Consider the following 22,879-nt stretch of genomic DNA (forward strand, 5'->3'; position numbering starts at 1 on the left):
GTAGATACTCCTCCAGACTAGGTTAGTCTCTAGGTAGATACTCCCCCAGACTAGGTTGGTCTCTAGGTAGATACTCCTCCAGACTAGGTTGGTCTCTAGGGTAGATCCTCCTCCAGACTAGGTTGGTCTCTAGGTAGATACTCCTCCAGACTAGGTTAGTCTCTAGGTAGATACTCCTCCAGACTAGGTTAGTCTCTAGGGTAGATCCTCCTCCAGACTAGGTTGGTCTCTAGGGTAGATCCTCCTCCAGACTAGGTTGGTCTCTAGGTAGATACTCCTCCAGACTAGGTTAGTCTCTAGGTAGATACTCCTCCAGACTAGGTTAGTCTCTAGGTAGATAATCCTCCAAGGAGGGAACAAGAGAAAAAGACTCCCAACAAAAACAAGTCCAAAAGAGCAGCTGCACCACTCCCAGATAGAGGGAGAGAGAGAGCTACACCACTCCCAGATAAAGGGAGAGAGAGAGCTACACCACCCAGATAGAGGGGGGGAGAGAGGTACACCACTCCGATAGATGGAGAGAGAGAGCAGCTGCACCACTCCCAGATAGAGGAAGAGGGAGAGCTACACCACTCCCAGATAGAGGGAGAGGGAGAGCTACACCACTCCCAGATAGAGGGAGAGGGAGAGAGCTACACCACTCCGATAGATGGAGAGAGCTACACCACTTCCAGATAGAGGGGGGAGAGAGCTACACCACTCCCAGATAGAGGGAGAGAGAGAGCTACACCACTCCCAGATAGAGGGAGAGGGAGAGCTACACCACTCCCAGATAGAGGGAGAGGGAGAGCTACACCACTCCCAGAAAGAGGGAGAGAGAGAGCTACACCACTCCCAGATAGAGGGAGAGAGAGAGCTACACCACTCCCAGATAGAGGGGGAGAGAGAGAGAGCTACACCACTCCCAGATAGAGGGAGAGGGAGAGCTACACCACTCCCAGATAGAGGGGGAGAGAGAGCTACACCACTCCCAGATAGAGGGAGAGAGAGAGCTACACCACTCCCAGATAGAGGGGGAGAGAGAGCTACACCACTCCCAGATAGAGGGAGAGAGAGAGCTACACCACTCCCAGATAGAGGGAGAGAGAGAGCTACACCACTCCCAGATAGAGGGAGAGAGAGAGCTACACCACTCCCAGATAGCGAGAGAGAGCTACAGGAGCTGTGAATGAGTGCGGGAGCATAGGGGGAAAAAATTACACTCGAGCTGTACCCCCAGCCAATGGAAAACAAGAGAAAATGGCGCCAAAAATAGCATTGTTTTTCTGCCACCTGCAGTAGAGGCAGTAACAGTTTGGAGAGATAGTCCAGGTCTAGTCTGTAGTAGAATCCTCAGAGAGAAAGGAACAAATGTAGGCAGAAACACTGACGATGATGATCTCTTCTTCAGAGGATCAGCGGTAGTATGCAATGTCCCCTAGTGATGCCTCACACACACACAGCCGCGGACACAGACACACACACTGCAACAAACACACACTGCAGCATTTGGGACCAATAGGCGTTAGAGGTTCTCTTTCACACAAACACACGGTTAGACAAAGCTCAGCCTCGGCATCTCTGTGTATCTCACATTGGTTCTTTCGATAGTACTGTGAAGAAAACACACAGAGAGATGCTGCTAGGGATGGAGGGAGGGAGGGAGGGAGGAGGGAGGAGTGTGCGCAGAGCTGCAAGTGGGAGGGACATGAGAATAACATCTCGCTCTCCTTCACTCCCAGGGTGAACATGTGAGGGGGAGGATGGACGGATGGATGGAGGGAAGGAAAGGAGAAGAGAAGGTGGGAGGATGCAGATGGTTCATACCGAGGTTCCAACTGATGGGAGAGCAGAGATAAAGGAGAGAAGAAAAATGTGGATCCTTGAAAGCAGGAGGCCCCACCCCTCTCCCATCACTCCCCTCTCTCCACCCCTCTCTCTCTCTCTTTCTATTCCTTCTATCTCCATCTCTCCCTCTGTGGCAGGTGCTGTGTTAAGCCTATTCACTGGGAGGGTGGAGTCTGTGAAAGGGATGCATTTGTCACACATAAAACAAACACACACGCCTCAGAATATTGATGAGTGACACTATTCTACAGGGTGGCTGTACAGGCAGCCTGTGAATGGCTGTCCATTTCCTTCCTTCAGCTGCTCTTTTCACTGTCTGGAGAATCAGTGTGGAATACACACCACAGGGGGTATATGGATGATGAGGCACAGATAAACACTGGACCATAGAGATGGCTGGGATTCAATGCGACTGACATTCTGTTGGGGGTTTATGAATTGAATTCATGCTAATAGATAGTGATGTCACCTAATCAATAATGACAAGATACGCATTGGTGCACATTGGAGGGTGTGGTAGTGAATGGGGCATATGATCAAATGTGAGTCAGGGGGTGTCAGTCACATGATGGCACTTCCTACTCTTCCCCCTGTTATGATGTGGAGGGGAAGGTTAGTGTTAGGACATAGACAAACACTCTCCAGGATACACTTCCACACTCCACCACCAGAGGGCAGCAACCAGGTCTAGGTGCTGAGCCAAGGCTTGATAAGCACATCAGGTACTGACAATTAAGGTGATGTCACAGTGGCAGCTTGGGGAACCAACTCGTTTTGTTTGAGGGCTTTCGTTAGTTTTTTGAGTCTTTAGTTTGGGAAGGCCTTTTCTTTTTTGTACAAATTTAAGTTTCAGCACCATCTGAAGAAATAATAATTTGCTTGGACTGGCCGACCCAGACGTCAAGAGAGACAGAGCTGGCCCTGGACCAAGGTAAGGTTGCTCTCTCCCTGGGCACAGTACATTCAACATTGAGGTGCATATGCTGATTTCTCACAAATGCACACATTCATTCAGGTTACAGACCATGTAACTATGAAACTAAGACCCCTAGACATAATGAGTCAGGTTACAGACCATGTAACTATGTAACTAAGACCCCTAGACATAATGAGTCAGGTTACAGACCATGTAACTATGTAACTAAGACCCCTAGACATAATGAGTCAGGTTACAGACCATGTAACGAGGTTACAGACCATGTAACGAGGCCCCTAGACTTAACCAATGCAACAATATTAGTAGGCTAGTTAATGGGTTTGTAACACCCCTCTCCCCTCCACATCCCCCTCTCCTCTCCTCCGAGGCAGCCGTGGTTTACAGGGACAAGGTCACTCCAGAGAGAAATCTGTGTGAGTGAGTGAGTGAGTGAGAGATGGAAAGAGAGAGAGAGAGACGGCAGTTGGGTATGGCCATACCCGAGCTCAACACCAACAATTTAAAATGGGTACTAAAATCCATCCAATCCATCCTTTTAAAAGGCCAATTCGGTTTAGCAGTATTAGTGTACTCTCAGGGCCACCGGAACATCTGTTGCAAGTCGGCATTTCGTTTTCAAATCAGGTGTGGCAGCGGCACTTTTGATTTATACTGAACAAAAATATAAACGCGTGGTAACACATGGTCTGCAGTTTTTAGTCCGGTTGGATGTACTGCCATATTCTCTAAAACGACGTTGGAGGAGGCTCATGGTCGAGAAATTAACATTCAATTATCTACTCTGGTGGACATTCCTGCAGTCAGCATGCCGATTGTATGCTCCCAAAACTTAAGACATCTGTGGCATTGGGTAGTGTGACAAAACTGCACATTTTAGAGTGGCCTTTTATTGTCCCCGGCACAAGGTGCACCTGTGTAATGATCATGCTTTTTAAAATCATCTTCCTGATATGCCACAACTGTCAGGTGGATGGATTATCTTGGCAAAGGAGAAATGCTCACAAACAGGGACGTAAAACACATTTGTGCAAAAAAATTGGAGAGAAATAAAGCTTTGCTTTTGTGCATATGGAACATTTCAGCTCATGGGACCAAAACAACATGTTGCATTTATTTGTTTGTCGGTAGAGTTTAATAGCAAAGTGCTGTTTTTTTAGACCCATTTGCCTCATGATTTGTCAAACTCAACACACAGAATGTCTTTGTCCTTCATATCGGAGTTCAGCTACAGCGCTTTGCGTGTCTCAACCAATCAGATTCACAGAAATCGCAGGTCGCACGGGCCGAGCACAGCGCACAAAGCTCAAGGGGCTCTCTCTACTTTCCTCTGGTATTTAGCAAGCGTGATAACCCATCACTTCCCACACAAGCAACAACTCTTACATAAATGTAGCAGCCTAAACACCAGCCATCTGACATGCTGTATTGCATGGAAATCAGACTCTTTTTCAGTCTGATCAACTGTAGACTAGGCTACTAACAATACCAGCTGCGTCGTGTAGCCTACTATGCACCCTGTTCCTCTGGCCAGGGTAGACGAAGCGGTAACATTGTGTATTTATAGCCCATTTGTTCGTGAGGAAATGTGAATGGGATAAAATTTGGTTTATATTCAAATTTGGTCTGACTAGGCTCTCTAGACCTTTTCCAATCCAAAATGATTAAGTGGAATGAATCAATAAACACAGTAGTTGACACTCAGACCGGTTTGTAATTAGGCCTACAGTTGCATAGCGCAGACTATACGCAACCTGCATAAAGCAAGCTCAGCCCTGTGAGTTTTATTTTCCAATCATGTTGCTTCTCTGTGTCGGTGTATAGGAAACCAACATAGTTCTGCTTTTAAATCTAATTCATATTAACAAGTACAAAGTTGTTGAAGTTTGACAGGGTTTATCCTCCTCCTCGAGGCCAGGAGTTTTCCAGGAATGTTTTAAAACCCTGTGACCTGATTAGAAATACTCTGGTCCCATATGAATCATTTTTACAACATATTAATCACGTCAACCTGTAAAAGGTCCAGAGTTTTACCTGGTTAGGCTACCAGATCAGGAACGACTACGTACACCACTCTGGGACCTGCCACCTCTGAGAAGTCTGACTTTAGGACCATGCAGACGCCTCGGAGCGGAAGGGAAGGCAGTAAATAAGCTCCTTGTCACTTTGCCATAACCTAAGTTTCACTAAAATGACACCCCTGAAATGCATGGTCCTGTATCCAACAATGTGACAGAACTAACAAAAACAATATTTTAGTTTGACAAATGAGACTTGAAGAATCTCCAAGTGGTCACTTCATGTAAGAGCCCCACTTGAGAAATATGTCCTGAGCTACAAGGCAAGACAACTCAAGTACAACTCAGGCCTGAAGTATAAATAGTCCCATAGCAGCGCTGCACTGATCCAATATCTAAACTTAGGCAGGGGGCAACAAACTGAATAAAGTCTGTCTTAAAAAAGAAAACTGAAAACAGGCATCTTGCCAGACAGCTTCAACAGCCATTGTAACCACTGTCCTGTAAAGCCATTGTTTTGTGTGTGTGTGTCTGTGTGTGTGTGTGTGTGTGTGTGTGCGCGTGCGTGGTATGCCGAAGGGGGTGACAGCATGTCTGCAACTGGTGGCTCCCCACAAACCCCCAATGGGAGTTCCTGACGCAACCGCAGCAGAGAGGCAGCCAGGCGCCGAGGCCTAGCCCAATCAAGACCAGCCCAGGCTGGGGGAGGGGACTAACCACAGACCCATGCTTGACCAGGCCTCCAGGAACACATCCATAATTCAAAGCCTCTGAGAGATGGCCTAAATATGTTAACTAAAAACACTGTACTTTCTGCTTTTTTAAAGACTGATTTGGGATCAGCAATCGCAAACCCAAATCTAACCTCAACTCTTATGAGCTGAGCAACAAAAACTAATCTGAGACCTGTTGATAGGAGCACGTTCGGACCACATGTCCTTAGTAGTGGCATTATTGCCAACTGCCAACAGTAGAGATCGCAGGACAAATGGCCTTAGTGTCAACACATTACATTGGACTATTCTCCTCCTGACTCACCACACGGTGCCAACCTGCCAGTTAAAACAGATGGGAATCGCCACGTTAGAGCACATGTCCACAACAATGCAGTCAAAGGTAAGAAGTATTTGTAGCGACGCCAGGGCACTGCTGACGTGGCCGGCCGGCATCTGTGACAAGCCTGGATACAACAGCGCTGTTTAACCATGCACGCACACAGGGTCTGTGTGTGACAGAGGCAACAGTTTAGCCTAGTTTCACTCCAAGTGATTTCCATCAGTCCCCTGTATCCCTTTAATGACAGGAAGTGTTCGGGACACCATTCTTTGTGTGTTTGTTTACCCTTGTCACGAGCTTGTGAGCTCCGAGCTAGTCAGCCAGAACGCACAACCCAAACGCTCCTAATGACCCACACACACACGGGAATGCTTTCCAAATCGCTAACACGTTTTTACATTCTTCTATTTATAATTTTCTCCCTCTTATCTCCCCAATTAGGCTACAGAAGTCCATAAATGTGTTTTAAATAGAAAACCTTTGAACTAAACACAGTGACTTAAAACCAGTGGGGGAAAAGTATCCAATTCTTGAGTAAAAGTAAATATACCTTAATAGAAAAAGTAAAAGTCACCCAGTAAAATACTACTTGAGTAAAAGTCTAAATGTATTTGGTTTTAAATATACTTAAGAATCAAATGTAAATGTAATTGCACAAATGTACTTAAGTATCAAAAGTAAAAGTTTTCTATTTTTCTATTAAAGCATAGCAAGGGGCACACTCCAACACTCCAACACAATTTACAAACAAAGCATGTGTGTTTAGTGAATCTGCCAGATCAGGTATTAGGGATGGCCAGGGATGTTCTCTTGATAAGTGTGAGATTTTGACTATTTTCCTGTCCTGCTAAGCATTCAAAATGTAACAAGTACTTTTGGGTGTCAGGGAAACTGCATGGAGTAAAAAGTACATTATTTTCTTTAGGAATGTAGTGAAGTAAAAGTCATAGTTTTCAAAAATGTTAACCATAAAGTACAGGTACCCAAAAAATTCTTAAGTAATACTTTAAAGTTTTTTTTTTTTTAACTTAAAAGTACTTCACACCACTGCTTAAAACTTCAGTGAAATGAAATGAGGTTAAAAGTTAGTTCATAGTTATAGAAACACTTTCGGATTGTACTGTATATTGAGCTAGAATTATTCAGTCAGCCATCTGTGATGTAACAACATTGCAACACTTTTGACAACACTGGTCAAGGGAAGTGCACTGATACAACGTGCAAGTGATATCGTCCTACGTCATACTTCCTGTTCCTGTCCCCTAATCTTTTGAATGTGCTTGCTTGATTATATCATCAAATTCATGAAAACTAGGTCATTTAAGATATATACAGTACCAGTCAAAAGTTTGGAAACACCTACTCATTCCAGGGTTTTTCTTTATTTTGACTATTTTATACAATATAGAATAATAGTGAAGACATCAAAACTATGAAATAACACATATGGAATCATGTAGTTACCAAACAAGTGTTAAAAAAACTCTTAAGGATCCATCCCTTTTTTTCCCAATTTGCCCCTAAAATGACACACCCAAATCTAACAGCTTGTAGCTCAGGACCTGAAGCAAGCATTTTCTTGATACCATTTGAAAGGAAACACTCTGAAGTTTGTGGAAATGTGAAATGAATGTAGAAGAACAACGCCCTAGATCTGGTAAAAGATCATACAAAGAAAAAAAACATGTGTTTAATTTTTTTTAACCATCATATTTGAAATGGAAGAAAAAGGCCATAATGTATTATTCCAGCCCAGGTTTAATTCAGACTTTGACCACTAGGTGGCAGCAGTGTATGTGCAAAGTTTTAGACTGATCCAATGAACCATTGCATATCTGTTCAAGACTGCCCAAATGGTTCATTAATACATTTAAGTTCATAATTGTGAACTCTCCTCAAACAATAGCGTGGTTTTCTTTCACTGTAATAGCTACTGTAAATTGGACAGTGCAGTTAGATTAACAAGAATTTAAAGCTTTCTGCCCATATCAGATATGTCTGTCCTGGGAAATGTTCATGTAACTTATAAACTCATGCTAATCACATTAGCCTACGTTAGCTTAACCATCCCGTGGGGGATACACCGGTCCTGTAGAGTTTAAACAAAAATATATATATTCTATACTTGAGATTCTTCAAAGTAGCCACCCTTTGCCTTGTTGACAGCTTTGCACATGCTTGGCATTCTCTCAACCAGCTTCATGAGGTAGTCACCTGGAATGCGTTTCAATTAACAGGTGTACCTTGTTAAAAGTTCATTTGTAGAATTTCTTTCCTTCTTAATCCATTTGAGCCAATCAGCTATGTGGTGACAAGGTAGAGGTGGTATACAGAAGACAGCCCTGTTTGGTAAAAGACCAAGTCTGTATTATGGGAAGAACAGCTCAGATAAGCAAAGAGAAAGACAGTCCATCATTACTTTAAGACATGAAGGTCAGTCAATCCGGAACATTTCAAGAACTTTGACATTTTCTTCAAGTGCAGTCGCAAAAACCATCAAGCGCTATGATGAAACTGGCTCTCATGATGACCGCCACAGGAAAGGAAGACCCAGAGTTACCTCTGCTGCAGAGGATAAGTTCATTACAGTTACTAGCCTCAGAAATTGCAGCCCAAATAAATGCTTCACAGAGTTCAAGTAACAGATACATCTCAACATCAACTGTTCAGAGGAGACTGTGTGAATCAGGCCTTCATGATCAAATTGCCAGAAAGAAACCACTACTAAAGGACACCAATAATAAGAAGAGACTTGCTTGGACCGAGAAACATGAGCAATGGACATTAGACTGGTAGAAATCTGTTCCAACTGCCATGTCTTTCTGAGATGCAGAGTAGGTGAACGGATGATCTCTGCATGTGTGGTTCCCACCATGAAGCATGAAGAAGGAGGTGTGATGGTGCTTTGCTGGTGACACTGTGATTTATTTAGAATTCAAGGCACACAACCAGCGTGGCTACCACAGCATTCTGCAGCGATACACCATCCCATCTGTTTGCACTTAGTGGGACTATCATTTGTTTTTCAACAGGACAATGACCCAACACACCTCCAGGCTGTGTAAGGGCTATTTGACCAAGAAGGAGAGTGATGGAGTGCTGCATCAGATGACCTGGCCTCCACAATCATCCAACCTCAAACTAATTGAGATGGTTAGGGATGAGTTAGACCACAGAGTGAAGGAAAAGCCAACAAGTGCTCAACATGTGGAAACTCCTTCAAAACTATTGCAAAAGCATTCCAGGTGAAGCCGGTTGAGAGAATGCCAAGAGTGTGCAAAGCTGTCATCAAGGCATAGTGAAGCTACTTTGAAGAATCTAAAATACATTTGTTTAAAAAAATGTTGGTTACTACAAGATTCCATGTGTAATTTCGTCGTTTTGATGTCTTCATTTTTATTCTACAATGTATAAAATAGTACAAATAAAGAAAAACCCTTGAATGAGTAGGTGTGTCCAAACTTTTGACCGGTACTGTATATACAATAATAGCTGTGTTTGTGTATGAATTTACTTCTGCCAGATGCCTGTAATAAAGTTTTTGCACTGAAGAACACTGCGCTCCATTTTTGCCCATTGAAGACCATTTTAAAAGCTTACAAAACTTCAAAAACAAAAGTTAAAAAACTTCAAGGCTACTTCCTGGAAAATGACTCGTCACTTTCATACTGTATATTGAGGCCGGGAATTTTCCAAGTCTAGTTTTACACAAATCCAGTGTGTGATGACGCTGGAGCGCTACCATGGTAACTGGGGGCCTACCTTCTCCTGTGGTGTGGGTGCTAAAGTATCACTGGTTTGTGGAGGTTTGCTCACAATTCAACAATAACCCATGACACCTGTATGGGTGAGAATCATATTGCCCTCAAGTCTCTTTTTCAGAGACACTATAATAAATTATAAACTGGGTGGTTCGAGCCCTGAATGCCGATTGGCTGACAGCCGTTGTATATAAGACCGTATACAACGGATATGATAAAACAGTTATTTTTACTGTTCTAATTACGTTGGTAACCAGTTTATAACAGCAATAAGGCACATCAGGGGTTTGTGATATATGGCCAATATACCACAGCAAAGGGCGGTGTCCTGGCACTCCACCGTGGTATATTGGCCATATACAACACCCCCTCGGGCCTTATTGTTTAAATATACTTCAAGATCCTTGGTTCTAGTGCCTTCTAAGCAACCCTAACCATTACGTAGAAAAACACTAAACACTAGCAGACGGAACCCAGGCACAAAACCCAAACCCAACACCAAAACGTTCAAACAGAACTCTTACCTGTGGCAGCAGCTGCGGGGCGGTTGAATCTGGCCGAGCCGGCCCTCTGAAGGGGGTTCTGGGCCTGCTTGCCTGCTACCTGGCTGGTCACCGCTGGAGTCTTCAGCCCTATGGTAGAGAAATAGTGAAACACCATGTCAACAGACAGACTAAACCTAACTGCAGCCTTGTAGCAGAGACTACCAGGTTATAGGGCTAGTGTGGTTTTATGAAGTAGTATCTGTGTAGTAGTGGAGCTTGGGTCTTAAAGGAGAGCGCAGAGATTTAGCCCCTGTGTCCACCTCCTACTACAGGGTACAAGCCCCTGTGTCCACCTCCTACTACAGGGTACAAGCCCCTGTGTCCACCTCCTACTACAGGGTACAAGCCCCTGTGTCCACCTCCTACTACAGGGTACAAGCCCCTGTGTCCACCTCCTACTACAGGGTACAAGCCCCTGTGTCCACCTCCTACTACAGGGTACAAGCCCCTGTGTCCACCTCCTACTACAGGGTACAAGCCCCTGTGTCCACCTCCTACTACAGGGTACAAGCCCCTGTGTCCACCTACTACTACTGGGTACAAGCCCCTGTGTCCACCTCCTACTACAGGGTACAAGCCCCTGTGTCCACCTACCACTACAGGGTACATGCCCCTGTGTCCACCTCCTACTACAGGGTACAAGCCCCTGTGTCCACCTACCACTACAGGGTACAAGCCCCTGCGTCCACCTACCACTACAGGGTACAAGCCCCTGCGTCCACCTACCACTACAGGGTACAAGCCCCTGCGTCCACCTACCACTACAGGGTACAAGCCCCTGCGTCCACCTACCACTACAGGGTACAAGCCCCTGCGTCCACCTACCACTACAGGGTACAAGCCCCTGTGTACACCTACCACTACAGGGTACAAGCCCCTGCGTCCACCTACCACTACAGGGTACAAGCCCCTGTGTCCACCTACCACTACAGGGTACAAGCCCCTGTGTCCACCTACCACTACAGGGTACAAGCCCCTGTGTCCACCTACCACTACAGGGTACAAGCCCCTGTGTCCACCTACCACTACAGGGTACAAGCCCCTGTGTCCACCTACCACTACAGGGTACAAGCCCCTGTGTCCACCTACCACTACAGGGTACAAGCCCCTGTGCCCACCTACCACTACAGGGTACAAGCCCCTGTGTCCACCTACCACTACAGGGTACAAGCCCCTGTGTCCACCTACCACTACAGGGTACAAGCCCCTGTGTCCACCTACCACTACAGGGTACAAGCCCCTGTGTCCACCTACCACTACAGGGTACAAGGCCCTGTGTCCACCTACCACTACAGGGTACAAGCCCCTGTGTCCACCTACCACTACAGGGTACAAGCCCCTGTGTCCACCTACCACTACAGGGTACAAGCCCCTGTGTCCACCTACCACTACAGGGTACAAGCCCCTGTGTCCACCTACCACTACAGGGTACAAGGCCCTGTGTCCACCTACCACAGGGTACAAGCCCCTGTGTCCACCTACCACAGGGTACAAGCCCCTGTGTCCACCTACCACTACAGGGTACAAGCCCCTGTGTCCACCTACCACTACAGGGTACAAGCCCCTGTGTCCACCTACCACAGGGTCAAGCTGAGGGTGGATAAATAAACACCTCATAATCACCTGGGCCCAGCTTATCAAAAAGTTATCTGGATTTCATCTATTGGATAGGATTAAATCCATAGAAATAGAATTAATAGAACAGAAGAATCATTGACTTGAATGAGGACTCCCGTTCTATTAATTATATTTCTATGCATTCAATCCTATCCGATTGAGGATATCCAGATCGATAACTGGGCCCTACTCAATGGGAATCGGAGAATGATGGGTCATTTGAGCCACAGGGTTGGAAAACTATTATGTTAAAACATAATTTTAGAAATGAGATAGTTAGATAATCACAAATCAGCTAGTCTGTTGATATGCAGGTAGCCTAGTGGTTAGAGCGTTGGGCCAGTAACCGAAAGGTTGCTGGGTTGAATCCCCGAGCTGACAAGGTAAAAATCTGTCGTTCTGCCCCTGAGCAAGGCAGTTAACCCGCTGTTCCCCGGGGGCCGAAAGACGTGGATGTCAATTATGGCAGTCCCCCGCATCTCTCTGATTCAGAGGGGTTGGGTTAAATGCGGAAGACACATTTCAGTTGAAGGCATTCAGTTGTACAACTGACTAGGTACTCCCCTTTATATGGTTTGGTATTTTACAATATAGTGGGACACAAGGAATAGATATTTGTGGGAATGGAGTGTTCTACCTCGGCGGTGAGTCATTGCAGTGTGTGTGTGAGAGAAAGAGAGTGTGTGTGTCCTCATAAGTTATAGTTGAATTAAGACATTTGAAACCAATGAGAAAAATCAGACTGACCTAGATACAATGGAATAAAAAATATTGGTACTCATATGTTTACACTTCAACCAAGCAGAAATCTACAGGGAAAAAAAATCAACTAACATACCGACTACTGTATCCATTAACTGTCAGTGGTCACTGCTGCCATGGCAACATGACGTCGCTACAGCAGATGTACTGTACTCCATCTACCCCAAGCTAATATTACTCATATCCTGTGGGCACTTCCAGGGGCCACAGAAATAAACAGAGATTCTATCTAACCAATATAAGGGAGCGCTATATTCATTGACACACATTATAGTGGAGATAAAGTGTATAAATGAACCAATCATCATTCAGGATTAGACCCACCCGTTGCGTAATCATTGACACACACAGGGACTGAGGTTGGTTGGTAATACAATCCTGGTTAGGTAATATTCCAATCTATGTGGTTCTGTTGGAACAACACATTGGGTCTAATCAGGAGAAACCAACCCATTTCAACACAAATATGTCCATGTTTTAGCTAAAAGATATTCAAGTCAAGGAGAGGGTGTGGTGTGCAAATCAAAAGCACCAGAGGAGACATCACCATCTGGGTGAAATGAAACTAGTCCATCTGATCCTGATCAGAGAAACACATCACAGAGAGGGAAACTGACTCATTAGTGAAACTGGCTAGTGGTGGTGAGCATGTTTAGACACGTCTGTTAAAATGCTAACTATGCTTAGACCATCAGACTTAAAGGGATCGGTTTCAAAATCAAAAGGTTAGTGAGTGAAAGTAAGCATACAGCAAGGATATGTGAAAGTATTGTGTGTGTGTGTGTTCACCTGTTGCAGTGCTTCTCCCTGGTAGTGAGGGGGCTCTGGTTCGGAACCCCAGTGGCCTGGTAGTGGTGGGGGCCTTAATCGACCCCTGGGTTCCCACTGGAGCTGTAGGCTGGCTGGGCCTCTCATCTGGCTTACAGCCCCCCACCACTGGACCTGGGACTAGGACAGAGAAAGACAGGGATGATGACAGTAAATACTATAATTAAGAATTAACTAATACAAATATAGTCTATTAACCACTTGGAAATAGACTGAAACTCATTCAAACCTCACTCAACTACATTGGGTTTAGTTTGAGTTGTTCAATAGTGAAAGATGATTGGCTCGCACGTGTAACTCCAGCACACACAACATTCTATGATAGAACAGTGTTATTTGACGGGTATCTTTTTAGACACGGAAAGACCCAAACGGCGTTCCATACGTCAATACTGATAGATGATAGTTCTACTGTATCAAAACTGCAATGGTCTCCGTTGTGAATAAGTCTGTGTGGGCAGATAGCGAACCTCTCACAGCCCAAACGTAAGAAAGAAAAAAAAACGCTGTTTACATGGCATAATTCCCCTCATTAAGCTAAACGCACATAACGCCGATTACCTACCAAAAAGGGGAATAATCTCTGGTCCTAATGATCTACATGATTACAATCATCAGACTACTGATTACAAATGTCTCAAAACGCTGCATAAACAACATCATCTGCATTAGAGACAGCCGTCTGCAACACAATTAGAGCATCGGAAACCAGTATGTTGATGTGGTTAAGGCACAATGGTAGATTGATTTGCGTGATCACTGTGTGTGTGTGATTAGTTCCTCTGTAAACAGAGGCGGCGCATCGCCATAGCAACAGTATCTTGGTCGTCATCCGATCACCATGACAACCTGCTCATCCAACAGTAGCCATAGGTCTTCTACCTTCGGCGCTGAGTCATTGCAGTGTGAGTGTGAGAGCGAGAGAGAGAGAGCGTGTGAAAGTGTGGAGAGAGAGCGAGTGTGAGAAGAGTGAGAGAGTGCATGAGAGCGATAGAGAGGAGAGCGAGAAGAGCGAGAAGAGCGAGAAGGAAGGAAGGTGTTTCTTTTTTCTCTACTGTTCTGTCACTAAAGGAATTCCTACAGCAGGTCTCATCCATGTCTTCATCTCTCTTGAACATCCCCCTTTCCCCTCCTCCCCACCCCCCTCTTCTTTCTCTTCAACAGAGTGGTGGCTGTACTGTAGTGAACAAAGACAACCATTGACCCCCTATCCCCATTTAGACCAAGTCACACAGGGAGGTCATGTGATGCTGTTGATAGTATTGTTCAGACGTATCACATTAAACCAATAGAATACTGGGCTATCACATGAAACTATTAGATAGTAATAAAAACCTCACTCTCAAACTCAACTCTACACGTTCAACATGTTGTGTGTTCATTTCAATATAGATTTCCTGATAAACTGAGACACGGCAACTATACATTATCCAGTGTTGAGTGGTTCAGTGTAGCAAGCCAACACTGTGGGGGAGCTGATTATCACCTCTAGGGACATTAAATCAGTCCTGACAGCAGACTACAGCAGGTCTGTACAATAAGCATGTAGACTTTCTGGAAACTAACATTTACTCCCTGAAATGAGTTAAATAAATGTGTGTGAGTAAGAGTCAGTCCTCACCCTTCTCCACTCACACCTCCATCGTCCTCAACACACAACCACCACCCTCCTCCACCTCCACCTCTCCAGCAGCTACAGTAGATAGAGAGGAGGACCAGATGTAATCCAGAGGTTTATGATGCCGTCCAGACAAAGCCCCCTGGATATGTGGGTCAGGAGAGTACCCTGTCCGCCTCTCAGATCACACACACACAGAGCCTGGGCAGATGTGAACTCTGACCTCGATAGAGAAAGCAGGAATGCCACTGCAATGAGGGGCCAGATTCACATGGACATTCTCTTCAGAGTCAAATGGCAGGGGAGACTCATGGAATTGTCGAGAGCGAGAGAGTGTGTGTGTGTGTGAGCTAGTGGCAAGAGGAGGATGTGAATCACCAGCACAGGAAGACCACACCAATGAAAACCACTGCTTGCACACTGAGTGTGTTGTGTGAAGACCTTCTGTGGTGCCGCAATGTAGGAAGAATAACTCAATACGCACACACATCTCACACAGTCTCACACACACTCAGTCTCACACACACACTCAGTCTCACGTTTGCTGGGGGCTGCTGAAGATCCGTTACTCTCGCTGGCGGCGCTGCCCAGAGAAGAGGAGCTAAGGCTTGTGGGTAGGTTCTTCACGGGCAGTTTGGACACGGCGGCGGCAGCAGCCGAAGGGCGAGCAGCACCTAACCCCTGGTTGACGGATGGCTTTGGGTTAGAGGTCACCACAGTAGGCCCAGGCAATCCAGAGGGTCTGTCTGTGACACGTGGCTTGGGGATACCTGGGAAATGTAGGAAAGGACCAACAGGGTTCATCAGATTCAGGTATTGGGAGAAGTATTCACGTCTGTATCAGTATGAATCAATGTCCATAATATCAATATGTCAGTACACTGAAAATTCTAACATTTATTTATCTAGTGACACAGCTGAGCTAGCAGAGGAAGGATGAATAGGAGAGAGACAGGGAGTGAGAGAGAACCCCCTCTGGCACTGAGTACATACAGAGAGACATATAGAGAAGTGCCCATATCAGCACAAAGTACGTGGACATACTGTAGGGTGACATTGATGGATATATACAGACATATCAGCAAGTTTTAGACAAGCTCTCTCTCTCTCACACACACACACGTTAGGGTGCAGAGATTTGGCTCCAGTGTGAAGTGAATGAGGTTTGTGACCTCTAGTCAAAGGTTATGAAATTGAACAGGGATTGGTCTTTCACAGAGGGAGGGGTTATGTTCCTATAGTGTTCCTGTAGTGTTGCTGAATACTGTAACAGAGCACCATGTAGTGACTGGGCCGCGTCTCCTGAACATAATAAACTGCGGTGACGCTAGCAGCACTGTATAATAACATGATATGAACTATCTGGATACATGGCTAGTCTTACACCTCAGACCTGGGTCATGTTCAGTGGGCCACAACGTAACAACACATTTGGCAACGTGACTAGTTAAGGTTAAATTCTTAGTCTTACGGTACAAGTTAATGAAGTACGTTCCTGTTTCACTCTGTTTGAAATAGTTTCTACTAGCTGATATTGAACAGGACCCTGGATCTTACAGGCTATTCCAGATACTTGAGCTGCGTTTGGATTTAGCGCCCACACAAGATGAATCACACGCACAACGCAAATACTTTTTGACATATTAATTTGACCAATGTCTGGTACAATGTCTGTCCATGACCCACGGAGCCAAATACTGTAGTTTACCTTGACCCGTCTGGTAACCCCTGGGCTGTTCTCCAGCTTAGGGGAGGGCTTGGTGGGAACTAACAACACCTCCTCCTCCCTCCTCTTTTCCTTTAGATGTTTTCCAGTACATAATCAAACATGCTTCACTATCAGTAGGAACACCTCCCCAAGGCCCTACGGCTCTTCCCTTTTCACACCACTGCCCTGTGTGTTTGTGTGTGTGTGTTTATGTGTGTGTGTGTGTGTGTGTGTGTGTGGTGTGTGGTGTGTGGTGTGTGAGAGAGAGCGAGAGAGACAGAGACAGTGTGAGAGAGACAATAGCAGAGACGTTGTTTGTGTGTGTCAAAACTCAAGGATGTGTACATGTGTATCCAGGACAACGCCCTGAGTGGACCTGTGGGTTTCGTCACCATCGGCTTTGCTCATCAGAGACAGGAAAGAGAGGAAGAGCATTGCTGTGTAGAGATTAGTAGTAGGATAACAATGATCTACTGTGCGGTCAGTTTGACGTTTTCCATCATGATGGTCAGGGTTAGGACTGGAGAAGGGCAAGCTGGTCCTGGATCTGTGTGTACAGGAAATGTCTAGCTCAAGCTGTTGGATAGTACAGTAACATGACTGAATAGACCTCCTGTGTACAGTTTTAGTTACTGCAGTACCACCAAAATAGCCCTTTGACAGCAAATACATACTGTATTATACACTCAGTATACCAAACACTAGGAACACCTTCCTAATATAGAGTTGCACCCCTCCCCTTTGCCCTCAGAACAGCCTCGATTCGTCCTCTACATTACAAGGTGTTGAAAGCGTTCCACAGAGATGCTGGCCCATGTTGACTCCTAAGCGTTCCACAGTTGTGTCAAGTTGGCTGGATGTCCTTTGGATGGTGGACCATTCTTGGTACATACGAGAAAACTTTAGAGCGTGAAAAACCCAGCAGCGCTGCAGTTCTTGACACAAACCGGTGCGTCTGGCACCTACTACCATACCCCATTCGAAGGCACTTAAATATTTTGTCTTGCCCATTCACCCTCTGAATGGCACACATACACAATCCATGTTTCAAGGCTTTAAAATCCTTTTTCATCTACACTGATTGAAGTAGATTTAACAAGTGACATCAATAAGGGATCATAGCTTTCACCTGGATTCACCTGGTCAGTCTGTCATGGAAAGAGCCTAATGTTTTGTATACTCCGTGTATAATTGAGAACTTATAGCTAGTTGTGTGTTGGTTGCCTGAATGTCTTAAGAAGATACACGTATACATGTTTATGTTACCTAGGCAACATTAGGAGTTGTGTGTTCACCTTGCGGTGAGTGTTTACAACAAGGTAAAAAATGAACACAAGCACAAGCATGTTGCCTCAGTAACCACATAAGACATTAGGCCAAAGCATGCCTCCTACGCAATCATCAAGTTTGGAGACGACACAACAGTAGTGGGCTTGATTACCAACAACGACGAGACCGGTGAGGGCTCTGGGACTGTGGTGCCAGGAAAATAACCTCTCACTCAACGTCAACAAAACAAAGGAGATGATCGTGGACTTCAGGAAACAGCAGAGGGAGCACCCTCATATCCACATCGACTGGACCGCAGTGGAGAAGGTGGAAAGATTAAAGTTCCTGGGCGTACTCATCACTGACAAACTGAAATGGTCCACCCACACAGACAGTGTGGTGTAGGGCAACATTGTGTTATTTTAATTTGTACTTTTTTCTACTTTTTACTTTAGTTTATTTGGTAAATATTTTCTTCACTCCTCTTGAACTGCACTGTTGGTTAAGGGCTTGTAAGGAAGCATTTCACGGTAAGTTCTCCACTTGTATTCGCCGCATGTGACAAATAAAGTTTGATTTGAACTGCACCGCCCGCAATCACAGGGCACTCCAGGGGGTGGTGCGGTCTGCCCAACGCATCACCGGGGGCTCACTACCTGCCCTCCAGGACAACTACAGCACCTGATGCCATAGGAAGGACAAAAAGATCATCAAGGACAACAACCACCCGAGCCACTGCCTGTTCACCCCGTTATCATCCAGAAGGCGAGGTCAGTACAGGTGCATCAAAGCTGGGACTGAGAGACTGAAAAACAGCTTCTATCTCAAGGTCATCAGACTGTTAAATAGCCATCACTAGCACATTAGAGGCTGCTGCCTAAATACATAGACTTGAAATCACTGGCCATAAATGGAACACTAGTTACTTTAATAATGTTTACATATTTGGTATTACTCATCTCATATGTATATACACTGTATATATACTGTATTTTAGTCTATGCTGCTCTGACATTGCTGATATATTCTTATTTCCATTCCTTTACTTAGTTTTGTGTATTGTTGCGAAATTGTTAGATATTACTTGTTAGATATTACTTGTTAGATATTACTTGTTAGATATTATTTGTTAGATATTACTTGTTAGATATTACTTGTTAGATATTACTTGTTAGATATTACTTGTTAGATATTACTTGTTAGATATTACTTGTTAGATATTATTTGTTAGATATTACTTGTTAGATATTACTTGTTAGATATTACTTGTTAGATATTACTTGTTAGATATTACTTGTTAGATATTACTGCACTGTCGGAGCAGACACAAGCATTTCGCTACACCCGCAATAACATCTGCTTAACACGTATATGTGACCAATAACATTTGATTGGATTTGAAACAAATGATGGTGAATGAGTAACAGACAGCCTTTGAACTCTTATTTGGGTGGAGAAGGTTTCTCTGAATGTGCTTCTCAAAGACGCCTTTTCAACATGGCCAGAGTTCGGGGTCAAATTTGCCACCGTTTTTCAGAAACAAGGAAACTTATTGTCCGCTCAGAATTTGACCTTTTCTGACAAGACGCAGATCTGGTTTTCTGATAGATTCATTCTTCCACACACACACACACACCCTCAGATCCAATCCGCCCCCGAATCCCAACTGTCCCATATCACACACTGCAGCCTAGCGGTTATGGAAACAAATAGTTAAATGACAGACAGGCTATTGTGGGGGAATCCCGACCCGGGTTAAGCGTGTGTAAATGGAACGCAATTCCTTTTTTTTATGCACTTTTCTCTCCATGTATATATTGACCTTAAACCTAAGCATGAGAATAACATTCTATTCACCTGCTATTCATTGGGTCTGGAGCTTGAATGAATGAAGCTGTGGAGGAGGCATAATGAATGAAGGTGTGGAGGAGATGTGTCTACAGATATGATGTATTCTGACCTTGACTTAATTCCCTCATAATGACTGAAGGTGTGGAGGAGATGTGTCTACAGATATGCTGTATTCTGACCTTGACTTAATTCCCTCATAATTTGACCATCTTTACCTGCAAGGAAACCATGAATGTCTACCTACCCGTTTCAAGTGGAAAAATACTAATTTATTTTGTCAGACAGAAATAACACCATTCTCCATACATTGTCATTTACAACTTGATAAGAGCTATCGATAAGAGCTAGGTAAATGAGTCATCCGTTTGGATCAGGGGATTGTAAATAGACTTGTTTTAGATCCATTTTACATTATAGTCACTGGAGACAAACGTTAAACCAGTCATTTGGCAGCAACCTGAAGCATTATCAACAAATCAACTTTCCCACAGTAAAGTTTATGAAATGCTTTGGCATTATTCCGTATTTTAATTAATTAAATTAATTAACTTTGAGGGATGGTTACTCTCGAATGTCTTAATTATAGGCCACCTAGACTTTCATGTTAAATATTATCCACTATCAGTATCAACCATCAGTAGGACTAATAACCACACATATTCAACCGCCAATGTACTGTTAGTTCCCTTCAGGTGGTATAGCCTATATTATCATTCCATTGTTGCCTTTACATTCCTTTTCCTCCTCTGTAAACACTGTCTCGTCCGTATGGTTGCTGAGGATCATTAGTATCAGTTGATCTAATTTGTTTTTACACGTAGGCTAACTAAACTGTTATGGAGCGGAGTGCAGCCCAAGCCGTAACAGTTACAACCTGATGGTTAGTGCAGGCAATAGGTGAGGGTATAGCCTACTATTGTACATTATTCTCCCTGTTATAATTGAATGAACACTAATCTTGCAACATTACCATGGGTTGACAAACTGAAGGTGGCAATTTTCAGGATGAATCAAACCACAGTATTTTTGATTAAAGGCTCTCCAAACCTGTTTTATGACTCAAATACTTTCTTAACCCTAAATACCTGACAAAATCAGACTATTTTTAAACCTGTCAATTGGTGCTAAAACAGGGTGGCAGGTAGCCCAGGGATTAAGAGCGTTGGGCCATTAACCGAAATGTCGCTGGTTCGAATCCCCGTCCCAACTACATGAAAAATCCGCCAATGTGCCATTGAGCAAGACACGTAACCCTAATTGCTCCTGTAAGTCACTCTGGATAAAAGCGTCTGCTGATGACTAAAATGTAAAACAGAGATGAAAATGCATTAATTTAGATGGCTTTCTTTCATTGATTCCTAATATTCTGAACCTGTTCTCTCCATATATTCTAGTGAGTCGGTCAACAGAATTCTAAATCAAAGATACAGCGTATTTAAAGGGATGGCTTAAGACACATGTACTGAAAACCCATTGAATGAACATGCAGAGTGCTTTACGTGACTGAATAAGATATGTCTGATTACCAAACACTGAGAAGTGCGTAGGAAAGGCGTACATTTTCTACGTTTGATTACCAAACACTGAGAAGTGCGTAGGAAAGGCGTACATGTTCTACGTCTGATTACCAAACACTGAGAAGTGCGTAGGAAAGGCGTACATTTTCTACGTCTGATTACCAAACACTGAGAAGTGGTAGGAAAGGCGTACATTTTCTACGTCTGATTACCAAACACTGAGAAGTGCGTAGGAAAGGCGTACATTTTCTACGTCTGATTACCAAACACTGAGAAGTGTGTAGGAAAGGCGTACTTTTTCTACATCTGATTACCAAACACTGAGAAGTGCGTAGGAAAGGCGTACATTTTCTACGTCTGATTACCAAACACTGAGAAGTGCGTAGGAAAGGCGTACTTTTTCTACGTCTGAAGACTAGATGGAAGACAACATGTTGATGTCTCGCGTATCAAAGACTACGTCCCAAAATACACCCTATTCCCTATGTAGTGGACTACTTTTTACCAGGGCTCATATGGCTTTTGTCAAAAGCAGTGCACTATATAGGGAATAGGGTGGCATTTGGGACTTACTCCCAATGACCCACGTCACGCTAACAGTAGTCTCAATTTCCCCACACAAGAAAAGCCTTTTGTGTGTATGGGGACTGAGAGAATCAAACATTGGATCCAACCCCTCTGGCAGAAGGAAGAGAGGACCCGAAAGAAGGAAGAAGGAGAGAGCGAGAGGGTTGCATATGCTTTTCGACTTCCTCTGAGAGGACACAGAGGGAAGTTAGAGTAAAATTAGACCGCAGACACGCATGGTCACAAGCACAGCACACAGTCAGTCAGTCTCCCATTTTAAAGGGCTTTTAAAAGATGCAGTCGGTTACATGTGGTGAGGGAACATGATGAGAGAGAGAGTGAGATGAAAATAGAGAGAGAGAGAGTTATCTTATGTAACTCTGCGCAGAACTGAGACAGACCCAAGCAGAAACACACAGTCTGGAGATCGACACACACACTCTTGCACAGCTAACCTTGTGGGGGACATACAATTCAGTCCCATTCAAAATCCTATTTTCCTTAACCCCTAACCCGTACCTTAACCCTAAACCTAACACTAGCTTCTAACCCTAAAACTAACCATAGCTCCTAACCCTAAACTTAATTCTAACCAGAGGTTGACCGATTATGATTTTTCAACGCCGATACCGATTATTGGAGGACCAAAAAAGCCGATACCGATTAAAATCGGACAAATTATATATATTTGTAATATGCATAAATAAGTCTCAAATAAATAATGAAACATGTTCAATTTGGTTTAAATAATGCAAAAACAGTGTTGGAGAAGAAAGTAAAAGTGCAATATGTGCCATGTAAAAAAAAATTAAGTTCCTTGGTCAGAACATGAGAACATATGAAAGCTGGTGGTTCCTTTTAACATGAGTCTTCAATATTCCCATTTAAGAAGTTTTAGGTTGTAGTTATTATAGTAATTATAGGACTCTCTCTCTCTATACCATATGTATTTCATATACCTTTGACTATTGGATGTTCTTATAGGCACTTTAGTATTGCCA

At 44.1% G+C, this 22,879-nt stretch overlaps 1 protein-coding gene across 2 annotated transcripts in view; it reads right to left on the bottom strand.

The window, feature by feature from the left end:
- The window catches only part of LOC139403123 (microtubule-associated tumor suppressor 1 homolog), a 78,432-nt gene that overhangs the window by 34,568 nt on the left and 20,985 nt on the right, over positions 1-22,879 (bottom strand). For both annotated transcript variants that reach the window (XM_071146833.1, XM_071146832.1), the window contains exons 4-6: positions 15,506-15,736; positions 13,310-13,468; positions 10,121-10,228 (exon numbers count right to left, since the gene is read on the bottom strand). In XM_071146833.1, coding sequence (XP_071002934.1) covers positions 10,121-10,228; positions 13,310-13,468; positions 15,506-15,736 — 498 coding nt within the window. The remainder of the gene's footprint in view (positions 1-10,120; positions 10,229-13,309; positions 13,469-15,505; positions 15,737-22,879) is intronic.

This window comes from Oncorhynchus clarkii, unplaced genomic scaffold, assembly GCF_045791955.1.
Source record: "Oncorhynchus clarkii lewisi isolate Uvic-CL-2024 unplaced genomic scaffold, UVic_Ocla_1.0 unplaced_contig_6757_pilon_pilon, whole genome shotgun sequence".
Lineage (NCBI taxonomy): Eukaryota > Metazoa > Chordata > Actinopteri > Salmoniformes > Salmonidae > Oncorhynchus > Oncorhynchus clarkii.